Source organism: Rhinichthys klamathensis, unplaced genomic scaffold (assembly GCF_029890125.1).
Source record: "Rhinichthys klamathensis goyatoka isolate OS25496 unplaced genomic scaffold, OSU_Roscu_1.1 h1tg000050l_1, whole genome shotgun sequence".
Taxonomy (NCBI): Eukaryota; Metazoa; Chordata; class Actinopteri; order Cypriniformes; family Leuciscidae; genus Rhinichthys; species Rhinichthys klamathensis.
Window position 1 is genome coordinate 4278622 of NW_026606596.1, and position 24192 is coordinate 4302813.

At 40.7% G+C, this 24192-nt stretch overlaps 1 protein-coding gene across 4 annotated transcripts in view; it reads right to left on the reverse strand.

The window, feature by feature from the left end:
- nlgn2b (neuroligin 2b) overlaps window positions 1-24192 on the reverse strand; it is an 84060-nt gene that overhangs the window by 47053 nt on the left and 12815 nt on the right. For all 4 annotated transcript variants that reach the window (XM_056247831.1, XM_056247830.1, XM_056247829.1 and 1 more), the window contains exon 2: window positions 4505-5222. In XM_056247831.1, the coding sequence (XP_056103806.1) occupies window positions 4505-4991 (487 nt within the window). In that variant the 5' untranslated portion in view covers window positions 4992-5222. The remainder of the gene's footprint in view (window positions 1-4504; window positions 5223-24192) is intronic.

Genomic DNA, 24192 nt, shown 5'->3' on the forward strand with positions numbered 1-24192 from the left:
CGACAACGCAACGTTCTCCCAACCTGCAGTGCCACTAACTGAATCTACATTTATATAATGCAGCCAAGCTTCAATTGACTTTTGGACTGTTACCATCCTTTTGTTTAGCTGCTCACCTTATGGATTGTATTAAAGGGATTTTTTATTTGGAGCGCAGCCTTGAATGAGGAGAAGTGAGCTTTACACTCCAATCTGCTTGACGAAAATAGTCTGGATGAAATCAAATTTCCCCCGACGTGACCGAGAAACGGCCCCACCTCTGCCTCTGAAGCACAGTCGTACATCACGTTTTTTTCAAATGCCACATGCCTGAAGGAAATACCAGTGCTTGTACGGCAAATAATGAGTCGAGTTACATTTTAGGTGAATTTAGGTTTATGCTTTGTTTCTGCGTAAATGAAATGCCACATTACAAAAGCTCCTTAAACTTTGGCTTTGTCATGACACTCAAGTCTTGTTTTCTGCCAGATGCGCACTAGAATCAACACACATAATGTGACTTCTGTGCAGTCTTTTCAGTGTAAAAAAAGGAAAGGCCAAACACAATTCAGTAAGCAAATAAACGTAGATTTATGCTAGATTTTGAGTTGAGATTTATGCTAGATTTTGAGTTGAGATTTTGGCTAGATTTTGAGTTGAGATTTCGGCTAGATTTTGAGTTGAGATTTCGGCTAGATTTTGAGTTGAGATTTATGCTAGATTTTGAGTTGAGATTTTGGCTAGATTTTGAGTTGAGATTTTAACAATGTGGAGATGAAAGATTTTCAACCTTTAATCAATAATAATAATAAAAAACAGATCACACTCTTAATTTTAACGATTATTTAGGATAAGTATTTAAATACACTGCAAAAAAATCATTTTTTTAAGTCTATACATTAAGTGATCAGAGCTGAAATGGCAGAAATTTGAAGAGATGGATAAAAAGTAGATAGGCAAACCAAACAATTGCACTATCGGGTGCTAAACGGCGCAAACAGAATGTGCAAATAAACAGTTCTATCAGCAGACAATTCATTATTTGAGAAATCCTTCCTAAATATTTAGGAATATCAATGTAATGCTGCCTTGCAAGCACTGTAATAAAAATTAAACAATATCGCCTGTTAAACTCTGCACGTAGCATTTCCAATTAAGTATTAATGACATTAAATGACTAAGCTAACTGTGGCTGATTTGTTCAATTAGTTAAATTTCTAATTCAAAAAGAGAATCATAACCTTTATGTTGTAATACAGGAGAATATTAGAGGTGAGAAGGTGCTTGTCAATGGAAACCTCTATGATTAGCTTCAATAATTTTGAGCTGGACCTAGAGGCCAGAATGAAGTGCAGAGAAAACTTCTATCTATCTATCTATAGCTAATAATTACAAAATTTAAGCTTCATCAAAATTAAATTGAGTTGTTAAAAAAAATCATGCTGAGTGAATAAAGTAAATATTTTAATATTTTCAAAAATTGTAGAAATTAAAACATATTTAGTAGAATGCTGAATAAAAGGCAACCATTTTTCTTTATGCTTACTGATTTTTAACACTCAGCATATAAGGATGTAGGAAGGAGAACCCTTGCAAAAGGATCATCATATTTGTGAGTTTTTCAGAAAGTTTGAAAATGCCTGAGAAAGAGAAAGAGAGAGAGAGAGAGAGAGAGAGAGAGAGAGAGAGAGAGAGAGAGAGAGAGAGAGAGAGAGAGAGAGAGAGAGAGAGAGAAAGAGAGAGAGAGAGAGAGAGAGAGAGAGAGAGAGAGAGAGAGAGAGAGAGAGAGAGAGAGAGAGAGAGAGAGAGAGAGAGAGAGAGAGAGAGAGAGAGAGAGAGAGATGAGATAATTACAGTTTCTTCTAATCCTCCGGCTGTAAACTACACTCACATCCCCACTAACATGTCCAAAAGTCCCACACTAAACACCCACCAAATGTTGAACTGAAATGCAGTGACGGTGCCAGGACCAGATCCATGAAATCCCTCCCAAACCTGTGAATGATTCTCAGTGCGGTGACTGTGTAGGAATCCCCGTCAGTGAGTGTGTGTGCTGGGCGATTTTCTGATAAGTCTCACTAGCAACGCAGCGGCGCTTAGCACATATAAACGTGTGTACACCTCCACAACACTGTCAGATGCATTAATCACCTACTGTGGAGGCATTGTTTCTCTGTGAACAAAGGGGATTTGTGTGTTTCTTTTAATGTTGTAGACCCATCTTTACACTGCAAAGGTGGCAAAGATGTCCCATCTAAAGCATTAAATGTCATATGTCTGCACGCACACTGCAGATCCACTGCATTGCTGTCTGTGAGAATATCGCAGTGTGTAGTACAACTGTATACACATGAAACAAATGCTTGCACATTCCCTTGTGAGTAAATGCAATTCATCTTCATAATTATGAAAAAATATCTTCTCTTGTTATGTGGCCCCAGATTTGCTTATTATCTCTTATTAGGGAAGAAATATTTCTGTACACAGAAGCTGTTTCTTTCAACTCATGTGTGCATATAACACTTTCGGATGTTTCTATGGCTACGTCCACATTAATCCGGATACATTTGAAAACTGCGTTTTCGTTTAAAAACGCTCTCCATCCACACTAGCATTTTCAGGCATTTTCCAACGTTTCAGTGTAGATGAGAAACTTCTAAATTCACCTTACTGCGCATGCGTGAAACCTCACAAAAGCTCACCGAGATGGAAAAATAAATAATAAAGTTATCGCGCAATTCTTCTAACATGATAATTTTATTTAGCAAAATATCTCACCATCACTGATGCGTCCAGGTCGCACTCAGTCACCATATGTTTGGTCTAAAACGCAACCGCTCTCATGTTTTGCCGCAGGACAGCAAATGTGAGGACATTTTCTGTCATCTTTGCAGGACTGTGATATGAAGAGTGTGCAAAGTAACCTATTTTAGCAACAGTGTGAAAGTGAATGGCACATAACAGGCACAATACCGGTAAACATGAATATCTATTGGTACAACATGGATCACATGACTAAACTTACGTCATCGTTTTCAAATACCTCCGGCTTCACAGTCCACACTACAACGCGAAAACGGCGTTTTCAAATTTATCCGCTTTGGAGAGCGTTTTCCAAAAGCCAAGTTTTCATTGACTTAAAACGCCGTCTCAGTGTGGATGGAAGGCCAAACCGTGGAGAAAAATATACGTTTTCAAACGAAAACGTATTAGTGTGGACATGGCCTAAGTTTAATGTGTGCTATTTCTCTTAGAGCTAAATTTAGAATCATTAATTATATAGGCTATCTCATTCATTCTCATTTATGATTTTTACATGTGGACATACAGCTGAAAAACTTCAAAGAGTTGGTAGGAAAGAATAAGCACAAATGAGATATTTTAATGTCGCAATTTAGACCGAATGAGATTAAATGGAGAGCAAATGAAGACTTATGCTTCTCGTAAGAAAAATATTGTAAAGAAATCTCAAACTTCTCAAAAGATATTTCATGATATCTGTTCCAGTGGAATCACAAAAATGAAAAGAGAACTAACATGTCATAATGCGATTTAGATATAACAAAGGCAACCTATTTTAATTTATTTTAAAAAGCTAGAGCAAGATTCAAACTTCTATCACTATCTGAGCCACATCAATTGAGCTGCTCGAAGACTGAAATCCTAGAATCGCTCCTGCAATGGATGCATCATCCAACTGCAATCTACAGCACTTAGTGAATGTATATCTACAAATTAAGGAAGACTGATTTACTGACTCACTGTAATGGACAGGCACATTAACACACTCAAAGAGTACAGAGTTGCTAAAACGCAAAAGTGCTATTAGCATTAGAAGACCTCCTGTGTATATGGTTTCATCGTTGAAGAGCTTTCATCTCTCGAACAAACACACATTGCCTGCCACACTTCCATGACTATGACAACCCATTTTGAGAGCTGGCACAGTGAGACATTACCCAGCAGTCTCTGCACAACCCATTTACAAACTGCAGCGAGGCCATTTATCAGAGACTTTAGCACATGCTCAGATTGTTGCCTGTGCAGTTTCAGTAACAATCACTGACTGGAGCATGTTAAATATCCGTCGCGCTCACAGGAGTTCTTGCTCTTTTTAGCTCTGGCAACTACCGTTTTGTATGCACTAAATGCAACTAATCTAACTTAAACCCTGCATGTGATCATGAGCAACAGATTAGCTTATTTTACAGGAGAACAAAAAGAGAAGGATCCCAAGGTTGTCCGGAAAACGGGTTATATGAAAAGAGTGTCTTATTTGGAGGTATAATGAGTTTGAAGCCTCTGTTTTACGTTCCACAAACTCTCTGTAACACACTGCTACAGTAAGTCCAGGAAAAGGACAAAATCGCACAAGAAGAATACAGGTGATTCGTTTCCTTATCGCACCGAGAAAGGGTGAGCATGCGAATGTACGTTTTTGTGTGGGTGAAAATATGTTTAGGCTGTAGTGAGTGAGCATGAATGGAACATTCCACAGATAAACGTATGTTTCGATGAAACTTACCATCCTCTGTGGGTACGTAGACGTTGAGGTAAAGGCAGTCCTCGCTCTGGTTCTGTACATATGCCGCAGCTGCATCCAGGTTGTCGGTGAACCATACGGGAAGCATGATCTCTGGCAGCACTCCGTGGATGTTCTGAGGGCACACTGGTGCAAACTGGGTAGCATTACGGATCTCCTGCCAGGAGCCTGGTGCCTCCGGGGGCTGGAAGCGCCTCTCGCCCACTGGCGGGGTGGCGTAGGGGACGCCCAAGTACTGCTCGACCGGGCCTAGAATCTCATTGTTCAGCTCCTTGCGTACGCCCCGAAGCTTCCCGTAGCCTGTGGTGACCATAGGGTGCTTGGCGGCGGTGAGGTCTGCCCGCTGGCAGGAGGACAGTGCCAGGCGCAGCGCCAAGCCCAGCAGCCACACCAGGCAAGTGTCAGATATGCGGCGCGGGCAGGAGCGGGCCGTTTCCCGCCGCAATTGTGCCACGCCCACCAATGACATGCTTCGCCTGGGGTGAGTGGTGCCCCAGCGATGGGTAACTATGAATGAAACGGATAAGGGCGAAGAGTTTCAGGCTGCTCCAGTGATTTCGAAAGTTAGGAAATTTGCAGAAGCGAGGGTGTGTGTATCCTCAGTGGAGCAAAGAAGAAGACTGCTGACACTGAGCGGTAAAGAACTTCATCCTGATGTTAGTGCAACATGCGCTTCTATTGCGATTTGCTCATTAGTTCCCTACAGGGAGAGAGAGACAGAAGCAGAAAGACAGATATCATTAACTGCAGACAGTAAAACATGCATACCAACACTATCAAACACAATAAAAGGTAATTACAGTATTGCCTGAGGTTTAAAAATCATATCAACCATAAACATGTGAAACATGAATCTAATTAAATATCATTTGTTCCACTGCATATAATCTTTCTCTTAATGTTTGTTTAATATCTTGGTTCAAATATCATCTTCTTTTTCTGGAGTATTCTCTTAGGCGCATAATTACAGATGCATATCTGGACCATGGGCCGTTCTCTATCTCCAGTGCGCTGTCACATCGTTGAGAGGTGCGCAACAGCGACACATATTCACGCTCGGGTACCGGGGGGTGTGAAATACTGAGTGTGTTGCTTAATTGACTTCCTCGGAGGAGATGACAGCACAAGTGTGTTCATTTTAAGTTCCCCCCGACGTGCTGATGCTCTAGATTCTTGGTTCCTGCCTCCCCTCCGTTCCACTTGACTTAGCCGTGCTAGTTTCAATCTCGCTAGAGTAGATGGGGGCATTTGGGCGTAATGACTGTCTGCCGCTGACAGTCTGTGACACAATCACCTTCCCCCCGCTGCTAAGCTAAAGACATACATCTACAGGCGGGAATTAACCACATGACATAATGATCTACGAGGAACGCAAGGAGAAGTGTTTACCGCCATTTTGGCATAAAAAGACGTTATGAACGGGGACTGGGTGTACTGAGACAGACCAATTTAAAATCGACCCATAATGAGATACTTAATTCTGGAGTCATATAGTGTACCAGGAATCAGTGATTCAAGAATGATGATATCATACACGATTGGTCCTGGAAACTGCTTACAGAGTGAATAATCTACAGTGGACAGCATGTATCTGTGCTTAAAAACATAGGCATACAAGAAGCATCCACTAGAAAGCAGTGTTATTTTAGTATCATTTATATGCTACTATAGGTTTTGTTTATATATTTTGAATTAGCTTTTATATTTTTAGCTTAATATTAGTTTAAGTTTTTGTAGTTTTTTAGGGGTGCTTTTGACATTTTTATTTTTTAACTTTTTGAATTAGCTTTAATTTATTTTAGTTTTAGTCATTTTAGTATTTCAACTTAAACTTATTTCAGATAGGTGCCAAAGCAACATTTCTAGTAAAGTTAACATTTCTGTCTAGTATTTGTATTTTCTTTTATTTCAGCTTTATTTCAATTATTGCATTTTATTTTAGGTAACAATAACAATACTGTTATGAAGAGTATGTAAAACTACAATCTATACACACACACAACATGCAGTAAATCATGAGTAAGCCATGTGGAAGCAAAACACTTTTTTCTTTTTATACAAGATTAATACACTGATTGTGCAGGGAAATATGTGGCATGGATGTAAATATGGTAAAAATGTGTTGCTGCATTAAACAGTGGCATGCAGTGGTGTTCTGAAATGAGGCAAAGTCCTCAGTTGTTTTTTAATACATCAAATGTAAATTTATGTCCCAGTTAAACTTAATGTTGTCACATTTTCCTGGTTAAATAAACATGAAAATGTTACTTTACATTACATAAAAAACTCTATTTTTATGATTGTTCTATTTATTAAAACCAAGTATAAATCTAAAGGCAGAAACCATTTAAACAATATATTTGATTTGCGAACTGATGTTTAGCTGTTCTTATTAATAGTCAACTTATTTTCAGATCATCAGACATGCTCGATAAACACAGAGACGGAGATGTATCTTTAATTTCTCCAAGCTGATTTCTCATTAAAAAAAAAACACAGTCATCATGTTTTCAGGCCACTTCAAGTTTGATTTTGATCTGACATAAAGCGTTGCTATCTAAATGGCTGAGTTGTTTACTTACTTTTTAATTAGTCTTCCCATTAACGGCATCCTTTTTGTTCATTCAGACTGACACGCGTAATGCGCACGTAAACAAGAGGCGGGATTTAATCGCTATAACCAATCATATCCAATCATGGCGTCTCTCATTTGACTTTCCCCCATTCATTCTCATTAACTCACCGCACGCTTTAGGGGGTCTGTTAAAAGTCAATGGGCTCAGGCCAGGGGAGGCAAGAGAGATGTGGCGTCCTGCTGTACCTGCTGAGTGTTACTTAAAAAAAAAGAGTGACTTGTACATGTCATGATTCTGCCATCATGTTATTGATTATTCCTGGTCTTGTGGCAGGATCATGACAGAACCAATGTTTTGTGTACAAGCACATGGCCAATTGTCAAGGCCATGTGCTTGTGTTGTCTCGTCTCTTTACCCCGCGCCCTTGTTATCCTGATTCAGTCTTTATTGCTTCACTCATGTCACCTGTTATGTCTTGATTAGTCTCCTTATTTAATCCTCTTGTATCTGCTGTCTTTTGGTCGGTTCATTGTGATTGTTACCTGAGTGTTAATCCTTGTCAAACCTTTGTCAGAGTCTGTGAGTATCTTGTCAAGAGTTTTAGTCCTGTTGCGCTATTGCCTGTAAGGGTTATTTGTGTCCCTATAGTTATCTGTCTCAGTCTAGTTAGTCGTCATCAGTCCTGTCTTGTTTTGCCCCCTCGTGGGCTTTGTTTTCCCGGTTATTTGTCTAATAAATCGTGTTGCCTTGACTACTGTCTGCTATTGGGTTCATCCTTCCTCACCCTCATAACAAAATGAACCGACCAGAACCGAACCCAGCAGACAGCGCGCCTATTTACCCTACTCTGCAGTCGTCAGACCCCGAACGATGGTGGCAGTCGGCCATCGCCGACAGCCTGGAAGGCAGGCTTCCTTTCCCTCCTCAGGGTAGGTTGACCCTGAGGAAGTACGCCCAGGTTGTGGAGGAGAGGAGGTTTTTCTTGCCGGAGATCCTGGTCAACCGCTACCTCATCGCGGGTCTCAACGTCCCTCCTCCTCTCGCCGAACGAGAAAGACTGGTCAGCCGCCCGTTCCACAGTATGGTGGACAGTCTGTCACGGAGGGAGCTGCAGGGTGCTACAAGGTCTTCATCTCCCGCTACACTGCCAGTGATCCCGGAGGGTCGTGTTTTGGCCGTCATCTCTCAAGGGGATCAGGCTCTCTCCGTTTCTTCTCCCGAGGTTTCATCCACACCCGCAAGTCTCCGTGGAAAACGAGGGAGACGGATTTCCTGGGAGTCTGCTTCGGAGTCTTCAGCGACGGAGTCTTCCCTGCCTGAGACAGCCCTCCCACTTCCAGTCATGGACCCTGCTGCGCTTCTTCTGCCGATCACCAGTCCAGCTGTGACATCAGCTCCGCGTCCCAGAAGGAAGAGGAGGAGGAAGGGACCCTCTTGTCCTTCGTCTCTGTCTTCCCATGAGCCCGCTCCAGCAAGCGCCGTCCATGAGCCCGCTCCAGCAAGCGCCGTCCATGAGCCCGCTCCAGCAAGCGCCGTCCATGAGCCCGCTCCAGCAAGCGCCGTCCATGAGCCCGCTCCAGCAAGTGCCGTCCATGAGCCCGCTCCAGCAAGTGCCGTCCATGAGCCCGCTCCAGCAAGCGCCGTCCATGAGCCGCTCCAGCAAGCGCTGTCCCAGAGCCCGCTGAGAGAGTTGCGGCCGATCTAGCCGCTAAGGAGGTTCTGCGAGCAGTTTCAGCTCGTCAGGAGATGCCCGTCATCATTGCGGCCAAGACCCTTTCCGATTACCTGTCTCGTCTCGTCGCTATTCTTGAACCCCCTGTCTGTCCTGCCTTGTCCTCAGCTCCCAAGCCTGTCTCTGTGAGCGCTGCACCTGATCCTATCCCTGTGAGCGCTGCACCCGAGCCTACCGCTGTTATTGCTGCACCCTGTCCTGCCCCTTTGCCTGCTATGTCTCACGTCAGGAGTCCCGGTTCCGCATCCTCTGTGTCCTCGTCTGAATCTGTTGCTGCTAATTCCCGGTCTGTTTCCTCGTTCGTCCCTGTCTCCACCAGCCCCCGGACTGTTTCCCCATCTGTCCCTGTTTCCACTAGCCCCCGGACTGTTTCCCCGTTTGTCCCTGTCTCCACTAGTCCCCGGACTGTCTCCTCGTTCGTCCCTGTCTCCACCAGCCCCCGGACTGTTTCCCCGTTTGTCCCTGTCTCCACTAGTCCCCGGACTGTTTCACCGTTCGTTCCTGTCTCCACTAAGCCCCGGACTGTTTCCCCCAAGACCTCTCCTCGTGTGTCTCCGTCTAAACCTGCCCAGAGTCCTCGTCCTCAGCCCTCATCCCGTGGACCCAAGACCCCCAGTCTTCCCATCCACCCTGGACCTCCCCCCATGAACTCTGTGTTTCCTCCACCTCCTTTGCCTTGTATGTTGTTTTTGATGTTTCACCCCAACCCTGTTATTGTTTATTCATGTATGCCGCTTTTAGTGTTTTCCATGTTTTGTTGGTTTTTGTCTATGTCTCGTTCCGTCTTGTCTTGTGCTTAGTGTCCCTTTGAGGAGCGTCTGGTAGCCGCTCCTTAAAGTGGGGGTTCTGTCATGATTCTGCCATCATGTTATTGATTATTCCTGGTTTTGTGGCAGGATCATGACAGAACCAATGTTTTGTGTACAAGCACATGGCCAATTGTCAAGGCCATGTGCTTGTGTTGTCTCGTCTCTTTACCCCGCCCCCTTGTTATCCTGATTCAGTCTTTATTGCTTCACTCATGTCACCTGTTATGTCTTGATTAGTCTCCTTATTTAATCCTCTTGTATCTGCTGTCTTTTGGTCGGTTCATTGTGATTGTTACCTGAGTGTTAATCCTTGTCAAACCTTTGTCAGAGTCTGTGAGTATCTTGTCAAGAGTTTTAGTCCTGTTGCGCTATTGCCTGTAAGGGTTATTTGTGTCCCTATAGTTATCTGTCTCAGTCTAGTTAGTCGTCATCAGTCCTGTCTTGTTTTGCCCCCTCGTGGGCTTTGTTTTCCCGGTTATTTGTCTAATAAATCGTGTTGCCGTGACTACTGTCTGCTATTGGGTTCATCCTTCCTCACCCTCATAACAGTAAACTTTTCAATGACAAATTTTGCACGGTTTATTTTTGTAATATGGATTATTTTCTCATTCTATTCTATTTTTTTTTTATTTTTTTTTGAGGAGGCACTGCCTCCCTTGCCTTCTCGGAGGAAACGGTGTTCTTTTATCAGGTAAAGTTTATAAATGGTTTACACAGCCCAATTTGTCACATTAGCCCAATGCCGCTCGTAATTTAGATGTCTTTACCGGCTTATTAAATGTCTGTTTACATTTTGACATCCAAATTAGAGGAAAACCTGACAATTTCAAAGCGGTTTCTGAATTCTGCAAAAATCTGTGGAATAAAAACAAGATAGCTGCAAGTGTTTTAAAAAAAAGAGACTGTCAGATGGGGTTTAAGGACCAGATAAAAAGTTTGACTGCCAACAGACAAAAAAAAAAAAAAAAAAACCTTTGTAAAGATGTAGGCTGACTTCTCAACAGCAGAATGCCAATCTGTGTGGGAGTTGTGAGTGTAGTTTGGACACCATGAAGGCTGTAGAACCACTTTAAAATGACAACCGTTGTCCCAGGATCTACATCGACAAATTCAAGAATGAAGTAAATGTCTCCTCGTAGGCCCTGAGCAAACTGATCCATTCTGTTGATCAAAGCCTGGAGACTTTATAGAGAAGCAAATGTATGCTAAAGTAAATGTGTGCACATCCGCAAAGAACACACAGCCAAACTGAACAGCTGAGGAAAAATATGTACGTTTGCACAGGCAAAATAGAAACTATCTTAGTGGAACATCTGGGCATCATCCTCGCAAGAGATTCTACAAAGAAATCAAGAGTCAAGAGCAAAGACAGAATCATCCAGCGTATGCTGTTCTTCAAGCACTCGGCATCTCCATGGCAACCAAAGCACATCTAATCAACCTAGCGGCACCAAACCTGGACACAAAACACCTGGAGTAGAAAATCACCAACAGCAGGAGAACCTGACTAAGAGGAAGATACTCTGGGTTTAACGCAACACCAGACACATGTGTCAAAATCCAGAGCTCACAACCAAATGTTTCTGCACTAAAAGATAAAAACAATTTCAATTACAACATACAGTGACAGCATCTAATACCATAATATTTAGGATCAGAGACACGTCACTATTGACCCTTTCACACAGCGCGTTGATCCAGGGAAATTGCCGTAAAATGGCTATTGTCGACCAATGACCAATGCCGTAAGGGGTGTGTCGTAGCAACCCGATCACACTAAATGCGTCTCTATAGCACGCAGTGTGTTTATCGTGTAATTTATACGCGAAAATGAGTTTTTACGTGCATAGGATACGCATGGGTTGGTTAGGGTAGGTTTAGTAGTGGTGTGGGGTGCATGTGTATTATACGTTTGGGTAGAATTAGTGGTGTGGGGTGCGTGTGTATTACACGCAAATGATATCAAATGCACACGAAAACTGCGTATCATATGCACGTAAAAACTCATTTTCGCCTATAAATTGCACGATAATACACAATGCGTGCTATAGAGACGCATTTACGTGAAAACACGCTGGTCGTAGTGATGACGCACGTGCCATCGCAATGACGTAGTTATCGTGCGACTGTTGCTCTTAGAAGAAAGTTTTTGTTCGTCATCAACAAAGAAAGAACAAAAAATGTCTGCAAACTGGAATGAAGCAGAGACCCGGGAGCTCCTTACTATCCACACTGAAGCTGAGAACGTTCGCCAGCTTTGTGGAACGTAAGGTACGCGATGCGTTAGTGTACGACCGACTCTGGAAAAAAATGCCACAACATTTGTACCACAACATGTTTTCGACGCGTGTCACATGTCTTTACGGGATGTGTGTGAACGCACTCACAGATTCTGGAAAATCACTGGCAGTGTGAATGAACCAAAATCAAACGATCCCGGGACAAATTATCCGTGTATTTTCCAGAATCTCTGTGTGAAAGGGGCTTATGATTTCAGCTCAAAATACTTCAAGAAATTTGTGCATAAACGTAGACAAGTCTAGACACCTGATATCAACAACCCCAAAGTCACTGATGGCACTTAAAACCATCAGCAAGAAAGAAAAGCATTTATGTAAGAAGTAGTATGTATTGTAAGTAGCCACTTAAAGAATGCTTTCATCCAAGAAACTTACAATTAGGCCATTAAGATGCCGCCAAGTTGCAGTACAGTTGATTCCTAGCAGTTGTTCCTACTTGAGTGCATCATCCAACTGTTTCAGAAGCCCATTCACTGTCTCCACTCCTATTGGTAGTCGTCGCTCATTTGCATATAATTACAATCTGTTAATCTTTGTTGCAATATCAACAGCTGCTGTCACTAATATCACCACAAAGATCACAATGAAAATGAGACTTCCAATTAAATTCCCCTAGAGCGACATTGGCTTAAAGGGTTTGTCAACCAAAAATGAAAATTGTGTCATCATTTAGGCTACTCACCCAAATGTAATGTCAAACCTGTATGACACACACACATTTTGAAAATGTATAGCAAAAGAAACCTAACCGAGCATCAGAAGAGATGATATCTGTAAGCTACATTTAGAGGAACTTGCAATATTAAGAAGATCCTATTTTTGCTTGCGTGTAGATGGGTGTGTTGGAACACCAAAATATCCTAATCTTATCAATATTAATGAGACACAATTAAGGCCAAAGATTCACCCTCGCCTGGTGGGGCTGCAATTGAACTTCATAAATATGTAGTTTTTAGCTGACCCCCCACCTTCAAATACACAGCCACACAGATACGTGAATAACCTGCTGAGGCGCTGTTACATCACCAGCAGCGTGTGGTAATAAATCAAGAGTGTATGAAGACAGCAAGAAAAAGACAGCATGCTCCCTCAGCTCCCCAGGTAAAAGGTTTCCGAGCTCATCAAGATCAGGTCCTTGTTATGATATACGCTCAGTAAGCTAGTGAAAATGTCTCCCAGTCATGTGATCAAGATCTCTGACATGACAAAATGCACCCTTCAGATACTAAATGGTATGTCAAATTGTGTCCTAACGGGCAATTGACATGACATGTCAGAAAGTGACAGCAATGTGACATGTGATAAACTCAGTCTTAAACCGAATTTTTTTTTTTTTTTTACTAACTATTAATTGAGACACTATGTGGAACTTTGCACATAGTTTGTAATGGATTTTTTTTTACACTTTAATTTAATAAAATGAAATTTCAAGCACAAACTGTGCAAAGCACCACATAGTATCTATATTATACAAGTGTATTATATTATGGGACAAACTCAAATGAGACGCATTGATGGCAATCGAGCCGTCGTTACAGTAGCAACTAAATGTTTTGATATTTCACTCAGTCGCCTATCCCTGCAAAACACCAAAGACGACTAAAATGCTCTCGATCGATTGGTTAGGACACGCACATATTTCATTTCCTGTAAGGACACCAGGGGACTTCCTAATGCTATGGGGGCCGCATGCAATCGGTGATCCAAAACACACAGTTACACACACACACAGTTTCTCTGAGGGAGAGCCTTATTGATAAAACTAGATATGGTCAGTTCATAAATCACTCACAGACATTTTCTTGTGAGTTTGTGTATGTGAAATGGCCTAACTGAGTGTAAGAAGCCCACGCAAAGCCCTTGTTGATTAGCTGCGTGTGGGCTAGGTTAGCCCCTCAGGGGCAGCAGTAAGTCTGTGAGTACGGTAAATAAAAAAAACGTACGCCCCTCTTTCTGCATCTTGTTGACGGATGCCTCAGTAGTTTGAAGAAGATTTTTCCGAAGCAAATGCAGTCCTACTGGACCTGCCAATAAAGCACTCACTGCTAGAAGGACATGCAAAAGGATCCTAATTGAGAGGACTGTGTGTTTGTGAGCTGAAATAACACACCACTCATTCTCCGTCCACTACAGTAAGTGACTATGATGCACACTTCCCGTTCAGCTCGGGTCCTTACGCTTGATGCATTCAGCAGCGGGCTTGGGCTCAGATCCATTTTAGTTCAGCAGATTCAAGAGATTAATGCAACTCTTGAGGTGAGCTTGATAAAAAAAAAAAAAAAACTGCGAGGGCACGTACAGATGATTTGAATTGCAAGCAGAATTTTTAGCATTTGCTCAGTCCATATGAAAGTGACCCTGAACTGGCTCAAAGGGCGAAGTCTCTAATCCAAGGCAATGAGATATAGAGATTCATACATCTCTCTCCGAAATAATTTTTCTTTCATGACATCATAATGCTCTTTTAGTGCTGTTTGCCAAGTATTGTACTTCAGCATAAAACTCGTCCTTGCTAAGACTAACATTACTATTAGGGTAAGATGTAGGACGATACCTCACACAAAAATCGCTGCAAAAAATGCTTTCCAACAGGTTTTATCGTAGTTTTTGTCCAAGTCAAGTGAGTTGGACAAAAACTACGATAAAACCTGTTGGAAAGCATCTTTTGCAGCGATTTTTGTGTGAGCATATCAGTGAACACCCCAGACCACTCGGTGAGTTTCACGTCTTTGTAAACTAAAGTTTAATTCGTTTTATGAAGGATTGTTCCAGTGCACCTATGCAACCATTGTGGAGGTGGGGGGGGTGCAACAACAGAAACCGAAAATTCTCGGGCCAGCAGCATGTGTCCAAATTTCAATCTTAACTGTTCTATTTCATCAGAAACGATCTTAAAACAGGGCTTTAAGTGTAAAATACCGAACTTGTCCTTTAAGAACAGTGTGTGTTTCGTGTGTACACGATAATGATGCATTATGCAACGTAATATTAAGGGAAATAAATCACAACATTTGATAATTTACACAATTGATGTAAAATTACCCCCTTTTTGAAGCAAGAAGCATCCTGAAGTAAACTTATCCCGACTGATTTTTGCTGCATACAAGAAAACACAGCTGATATAACTTTTAATGATTCATATTTTTGAAAAGATGTCATTCATGTAACATACATACAGAATCAAATATTCTTCCTAAATGTAATGGAATACATTTTTACAATTTAGTTGAAAATAGCATAACGACCGAATCAGTCAAAGAGATTCAACTGAATTACTGTACACTATAATTGTTTTATGAATTATACAGATCCCGGCTTTTTTCAGTTGAAGGTTATTCAATAATTGCAAACTATGAAACACGATTAAATGATGGCACTCAATTGGCCTGTAGGTTATGATGAATAATGATGTTTAAAAATAGTAATTTAAAAAAAAAGTAGATTATTTATTCAATTTCAATTAAATAATAAAGTAAATACAATGAATTCAATAATAAAATCCACAGCAATCACATGCCACTGGGGGTCTTGTCCAAATTCTGAAAGTCTAACTTGGATTTTTTTTCTTTATTTTTTAGGAAAAAGTTAATCATTTCCAAGTTAATCATTGTGTCCACACATCCCCCAAAACAAACAGACATAACTTTAAAATTAAACAAAAAAAAACATTCACAGATCCCTATTCTCTACTGAAAATAAATGAAATCACTTTACCTCGGGCAGGCACTACTCATGGTTTCTTCATAAAATGTCAAAATCTATTTATATGATGTTCTTTCTTATAATATAATAAACATTCCAATTTTAATTGCCATTTATCTTTTCAATCCGTTATCTAAACATTATCCATTTACCAGCTGTAAAATCCAAACTAGGTCCGACCTCTGTCATCTACAAACAGCATCGGATAACAACTGCTGTCTCAGTCTTCACAATTTAGCACCACTTCACTACGTGATCCTGTAACGGCTCCAACCTTCTCCATCAGTCTAAAGTGGTTACTATCACCTCCAGGTGTGACCGCCTGCCCCGAGCCATCAGCCGCTGCTGTACATCATCTACAATCTCCTGCCGAGGATCTGGCACCGCCTAAACCAAACAATACCCTGGAGGGAACAGCACGATTCTGACAACTGCAGGGGGACAGTCAAGTACCAATTAGTGACATGGGGTATATGGAAAATGCTTTTTTAGCTACATGTAAAATTCTTAATAGTGAAAGACTCCATTAGCTATTATGGCACAAATCGATCAGTCAGCAAACCACATCAAATACATTCATCATAAACTAAACAAGCTAATGGGCATTACCAAAGGTTGCTCGGTTCAGGGTTGCTGATGATAACAGAAGTTCAATGTGTTCAAGGAGTTCAATATCAATGTGATGTCTGGTGCATTTCCATGAACTGGTTGAAAGAAATTGTTCTTTTCATTTTATTTCTTTCAGTTTTGGCCTTTCCAGAACTGCCCATGCTGTATATTACATTAAGTAAAAAAAAAAAAAAAATATATATATATTTAATTAATAGTTCTGTTTGCTTTTTGCCTTCTCTAGTTCCTTTTAAATCCTCCAGCAGAAACGTTAAAGGGATAGCTCACACAAAAATGTACTCACCCTCATGTCGTTCCGAACCCGTAAGACTTTCATTCATCTTCGAAAACACAAATGAAGATCTTTCTGATGAAATCTGAGAGCTTTCTTTCCCTCCATTAACAGCCTGAGCAACTACCACTTTGACGCTTCAAAAAGTTCATAAAGAGATCGTAAAACTAATCCATATGAATTTATTGGTTTAGATAATTTTTTCTGAAGAGAATTTTTTTTTATATGATGAACAGATTGAATTTAGGCTTTTATCCACATATAAACATTCATCAACTCACACATCAGTTATGGTAAACGCAACCTCAAGCATGTTCGCTTGACGTGTGAGAACCAATGGGGTTCATTCTTATGTGTTACGTAGCACATTTGAGCTTCCACAAGACATTTGTTCTCGTGTGGCAAGCATGTACGGTTAAGCTTCTGTTTATGTTCGCTGATCAATGTTTATACAGTATGTGAGTAAAAGCCTAAATTCAATCTGTTCATCATTTAAAGTGATCGTGCCTCTTCAGAAAATTTGGACTAAACCGCTCAATTCATATGGATTAGTTTTTCAATCTCGTCAAAGTGGTAGTTGCGTCAATGGAGGGACAGAAATCACTCAGATTTAAATAAAAATATCTTCATTTGTGTATCAAAGATGAACGAAAGCCTTACGGGTTTGTAACATGAGGGTGAGTAAACGATGACAGAATTTTCATAGTAAAAGTAAAGGTATTCGATATAAACTAAGTATAAGTATTCGATAAAGAAAAGAAAAGATAAGAAAATTTCACGTCAAATTACACGGATTTTATCAAATGTTGAATTATGTTGAGTTCTATCTAGGGCTCTCACAATATCAGATTTTTAATACAGTTATTGTGGCCAAAAACAAGTCATGATAACAAGATCATGGGTGGGTTCTAACTGTCAAATTCATCTTTAACTTCATTTTTTTTAGCCATGTCTGTGATATTCTCCAACATGAATTTGTGTGTATTAATAACATATGATTATGAATATTGCATTTTTTTGCCTTTCATAGTTATCGTAACTACCAGTTATGTCCTATGTTGGGCCCCTAACATGTCACCCACCTCGGACACCGAGCTAAATGTCACAGACAGTCATTCAAAATGAAAAGTGAGAGGCCTTGAGTCAGAGTACTAAAGGGCTGAGATGAAGTCTCTAATAACGACATGAAGCTCTCGTGGCCTGTACATTAGTAGCCAATAACGCAGCCTGGCTCCTGTCTGGCGAGGTGGGGGTCTAAATGCCCTTAAGCGCAGCAATGACCACACATGTGATCTCAATCACATATGGATTGTTCTGGAGCACTTTTTAATAATGAGCCATTCCTCTCGCATGAATGTGATATCTGGCATTAATTCATCTGTGCTGGGAATCTCTGCGTGAACGGCACTGAGCTGGGCCAGGTCCATCTGTGCACACGGTGCCCACAGCCTTGTCTAACTTTGTGTCAGCAACGAGTGCCCACAGCACCTTCTGTCCTGCTGTCACAGCAGAGAGGATGGTTGTTTGACGGAGTAACGGCCCTTTGGACAGACGCGGGGGTGTGTTCAGCCGGGCGAATGGTCAGAGCCAAGTGTGAAAATGCACATCGGAGCGGTGGCATTTGAACAAATGGGCCACCACGAGACCCTGACGTCCCGCCACTGGAGTTGTAGACATGACTTCTGGCCAGGCTGTCAGAATCGGCCAGTCCACCAGGGTATGTCGGCGGTTAACTAAGCTCAGAACACCCTACAAGAAGACACATGGGATTATTTGTGCAATGTTAGCTGTCATGTCAACACGGGAAAAAATAACTCAGTGTTCAGAAAAAGCACACAAACATATGTCCAAACATAATGTGCAGTAAATAAACTTCCAGCACAATTCTCAAGTAAAACGAACACGCATAAAAATGACACTGCTAACAGCAGTGTTAGGGAGTAGCTAAATTACAGAATGTCACTTCTCAAACGTTCAATGTCCCAACAAACGACAACATATTCATTCTGCAAAAACAAGCACTGACGATCCAATGCCAACGTCACTGCAGTGTGAATTAGCCTTAAAAGTATCACTACTACTAACTTAGCTGTAGCTCAGCTGTCATCAAAACAGACTAGTAATGTACACAAACAAAGTAAATAAGGTAAATTTTGATTTTGAGCGTACTTTAACATGTTACTTATGGTGTAGCGGGACTGCATGCTACCCTTTTAATGTCTAACATTACATCGTAGTGCGCATGTGGCTTTACTGCAGAGTGAGCTAAACAAACGTGCTCTCATAAATGTGCTCTCCCATATTGGACAATACGTAGAACAGATAAAAAAAACTCCATAAAACTGATTAAAAAGTCATTGATTTGAGTGAATTGATTATAGCAGAATACTTAGCTAAATGCAGCAGTTCATCATGTTTTCAACTCAATTATAATTTTTATTTATTCAAAACTCCATCTTTGTTTGTGAGCCAAAATGTGGCTCTGATTAAGTTAGAAATAATCATCACAAGTTATGTTTAAAAAGATATTGGCCCCTTAAGTAGCTTCAGTGTAGTTAGCTACTGTTTCTTAGCAGCTTGTAGTGTAGTGTATCTCCTTTTTCAAAAAGGCAGCTTGACTCTAGTTTAGCTCCTTTAAATTATGAGCAGCATGTAGCTTAGCAAGCTAGATTCAAAGTAGCTTCCCTGATGCTGGCTTATAGTAATATCTAGTATGGGGTAATTCAACTTTTTTTTTTTAAATGATATTCTTTATTAATCTATTCCTAGTTAATCCACTCCAAACTTTAATGCCCTGACTGAGGGAAGTCTGGAATGATTTGCGGCTAAATCTATTCTTAGCTGATCTGTTCTTGACAGCGCCATTGGAGCTGGAGGTTAAGCTGTCCGTGAGAACAATCATTTTAGAATGGGAGTTCATGTTTCTGTGTTAATTTCAGGGTGACCCCATAATTACTCTGAGACATTGCACTGTCATCATTTGTGAGTTCAGAGCCTTATCCCACAATTCCCTCTGTTCAGCCTGCTAAAATAGTTTTGAAAAAGTATGGTGTGCGAGTATTTTTGTATGTGCGAGACAGAGCTAATACGGGTCTGGAAGAGTCCGGCTTAACTGTGATAACACTAAACTGTTTCCATACACCCTAAAAAACAAGAGAGCAAGTGTCTGGCCAGAAAGAAGATAAACGAAGATGGATAAGGCTGTGTTCGAAACTGCATACTGCCCATACTATCAATGCAGTATACTACACTGAACAAAATTATAAACAAAACACTTTTGTTTATAATTTTTATATTTTGTATATAACTCAAAGATCTAAGACTTTTTCTATGTACACAAAAGGCCGATATCTCTCAAATATTGTTCACAAATCTGTCTAAATCTGTGTTAGTGAGCACTTCTCCTTTGCCGAGATAATCCATCCACCTCACAGGTGTGGCATATCAAGATGCTGATTAGACAGCATGATTATTGCACAGGTGTGCCTTAGGCTGGCCACAATAAAAGGCCACTCTAAAATGTGCAGTTTTACTGTATTGGGGAATCCAAAAACCAGTCAGTATCGGGTGTGACCACCATTTGCCTCACGCAGTGCAACACATCTCCTTTGCATTGAGTTGATCAGGTTGGTAATTGTGGCGATCAGGTTGGTAATTGTGGCCTGTGGAATGTTGGTCCACTCCTCTTCAATGGCTCTGCGAAGTTGCTGGATATTGGCAGGACCTGCACTCTAAAAAATGACCCAATTTTGGGTCAAATACTGAAGTATTCAGAGCATACTAAGCGGAACAATGTATCCCACAATGTAACAGGATTCGGACCGGCGTTTCCGGCATGGGAGGCGCACTAACAAGGACGCTAAAGATCCTCTAGTGTCAGTAGTAGTGCTCTACTCTTGAGGTCCGGGAAGTGAGGTTTACTCGCACAGCTCTTACTAGCTGCCCTCCATTACCCTAGCATACTGTGTATGCATACAGAGTGTACGCAAAACATTTTACATTTTTCATGAAAAAGGCAGTTTGACTGTAGCTTCTTATAGTGCGTGTATATACCTGAGCAGGATATATATCTAACTTAAATATAAATACTCTCAATACAATATTTAGAACAGTGTGCTAGTATTCCTTTTTACACAAAGCCTGTTTGAACACTTTGGGTTTATTTCCCAAAATGCACCCCCCCCCCCCCCCCCCCCCCAGGTCACAGCATGATAAAAAACAATCAACTAAACAAACTCATGAATAATCAAATAAAAGTCATTAAAGAAGGCTTTAACGAAGCAGGAGGAGAAGCTATTGATGAATGAATGAAGGAGACTCAGGACACGACCCAGCGGGAAGACAGATAGGTGTGAAAAACAAAAAAGAGAGAAAAAAACCCCCACAACAACACATCTCAACCTGTTTGGTCAGACAATCAATATATCACCATAGAAACCAGTTTCCTTTTATTTAGAGAAAAACATACAGATAAATACAAATCAGATTACGTATAGTTTCTAATAATACATTTGGCAATTTACTAATTTAATTTCACCTTAGAATTTTACCTAATGTGCTAAAAGAGTTCAGTGAGGACGTTAAGTTAAAGGGGTCATATAATGCCATTTTTGTACAAGTTAATATGAATGTTTAGGGTCTAAATGAAAACTTTGTAATATACTTTTATTAAAAATTCTCATTCGAATTTTAAGAAAACACTAATTTTACCTGGTCAAAAACAGCTCTGTTTTCAGCACGCCGTTTCAGTGCATATGCCTTTAAATGATAATGAGCTTCGCTCACTCCACCCCTCTGTTCTGCGGGCGTTTTGACACAACGCACGTGGAGTGTTGCCTTGACAACAGTTTAGGGTATATTTTGGAGTAAGAATGGCAGCGGGAGTCTCTTAGGACACATCTGTGCAACCGTATCAATTTGAACCGGAGTCGGACCCGGAACAAGATGACGGCCGCAAAGAAGTTCGACAATTAAGGCTCGAACAGGACGTTTCTGAATGGTTGGTTAACACTTTGATCTATTTTTGTATGTACTGGCAGGGTAGAGTAGTGAGATACGAACGCTATGTGTTTACTGATGTATACGTTAGTTCATTGACAGATTGACGTTACAACTAATGGTCATGAAAAACTTTTTTCCACGATTTGCAAAGATTGATATAGGTTATCAATAATAATAATCTAATTATTGATCTAATCTAATTGATCAATCTAATCTAAAGGTAATAAAACTTTACACTTACTTCTTCTGGAGGTGCAGAGGGAACATATTAATAGTTGGTACTGATTCTTTTTTCAGGAGCAGCTTCTTACCAAAACCAGCTTTATACTGATCCTCGTTTATAAAGCAGTCTGGTGAGAAATGATTCGTGCAAACATTGACAAACGCATTGACTTGATCGTGGGGAACATTCCCTTCGAAAACAAAACTCAGCCCACTGCATCTTCAACGGTTCGGATTTAGGAACATCAAATGACGGCTGTGTTCGTTATTACACCCAAGAACAGAACATCACAATCGCTTAGACGCCATTCTGCTCCAGCGTAACAACAATGGCGGACTATGAAACTGTGTTGAAACGCTGCTGTCAATCAACAATCGTGGGAGGGGCGTCCGACCATGTGACGTCACACAGTCGAACGGCTCGATTTGAGACGGGAAAACATATAAAGAGTAGGGCCGGGACTTTAACGCGTTAATTAAGATTAATTAATTACAGACTTTAACGCGTTAATTAATTACACAAAAAAATATTTTTAATCGCACTTATTTTTGCACCGCGGAACGTTTCTCACTGGATGAGTTTCGGCGGACCGATTATACTGGCGCACCAACTAGCGTTCATGACGAAGAAGCTGACGAGATCGCTTTGGTTGGCCGGTGGATGGGAAATTTTGTTACAAAAAACGAACGGATGGAAGCGTCGATAAGAGCATGGTTGTGTGCAAGCTATGCAACAAGGAATTCGCTATTGCTATTAGTGTAGTGTAGCAATATGCTATTGCTACACTTAATGGCAAAAATCGCACTGGTCTCCTGGACTTGGTTGAACAAAAATAAACAATATTTTGTTGCTTAAGCTTATGTATTCAGTCATTATTCAATGGTATACTAAAAATCCATGTGAAAAAAAATTACTTCTCACTGTTCTCAGGTCAAATATTTATGCAATTAAAATGCGATTAATTTCGATTAATTAATTACAAAGCCTCTAATTAATTAGATTAATTTTTTTAATCGAGTCCCGGCCCTAATAAAGAGATTAAAACAAAAACACTGGATGGATTTTTATCATTATAGGATGGTTGTGTACAGGCACTGCCAAAACACATTTCAGTACAATCAACTTGTAAAAGTATATGACCCCTTTAATAAAACTGTATGTTTTCCATTAGTCAGTCTGGTCTGTAACGCCTACCCTACAGCTGACTGCTGTGACTCATGGCTTATTCACAGCACTGCCTTTTAGTTTATTAAGTCCTTTTACACCAATTTGTTTCAATCCCACCTTTTTACACCACATGAGGACAAACTGTCCTGTTTCGTTGTGTGGGTTGTATGTGAGCGTGTGTGTGTGTGTGTGTGTGTGTGTGTGAGAGAGAGAGACAGAGAGAGAGAGAGAGAGAGAGAGAGAGAGAGAGAGAGAGAGAAGGGGGGAGAGAGAGAGAGAGAGAGAGAGAGAGAGAGAGAGAGAGAGAGAGAGAGAGAGAGAGAGAGAGAGAGAGAGAGAGAGAGAATAGATGTCTCTTTCATTCTCTGAAACAACCTCTGCTTTCATAGTACTGTGCATTTATGTGTCAGAGTTTGTTAAAAAAATAAAATAAAAAATCCTGATAATACTTTAACCATTCACATAAATGGAAATTACTAAATAAAATGGAAGAACCCCCTTTATTTTCAGCACCTGACAGAATTAATTTAGGAAATTGTGCCTAAGAATGTATACATATTCTGTACACACACACACACACACACAATTCTGATTGGTAGGAAGGTGTGCAATAAAACCGTTTAATGCACAGGTAGTTCCAAGTCAGTTTAATCACCGCTCTATATTAATACGCTGCTTTTATTGAAGCACACACACACACACACATCACTGACTTACAACCAGAGATCAGAGATCATGCTGCGCGCACACACGGAAACATTCAGGAGCACCGAATGCTGCCCCCTTGAATGCTGCTACTGAATCGCTGCATTATATTATTCAGCAAGGAGGTGATGGTGACATCACTGTTTTTGAAGTAATTCAACTCACAACATCATTGCTGAACAGATGCAGGTAATTCACACGCATATCTCTCTCTTTCTCTCGATAGGGTAATTCATTCAAGTACATTTTATAATTCAATCAAATAAGGTTAACCATACCGCACTACTTTATCTCCGTGCTAGATCTAACAAGACGTAGGCTAGCTGACGAAAATAATCGCCATTTTATCTCTTCAAGTCAAATTTAGCACTGCAAACATCAATGACAGCTTTAACTTGTCAATGCTGGCAAATAACCATGGTATAAGCAGGTGCATTAAACTCAAATGCACTCCGTGGAGGCTTCGTGTCGGCTCATTCTTTGCCTCCACCTGGTGCATTAAAATAGCTTTTAATGCACAGCTAGCCATGGATTATCCCTTATATGACCAATAT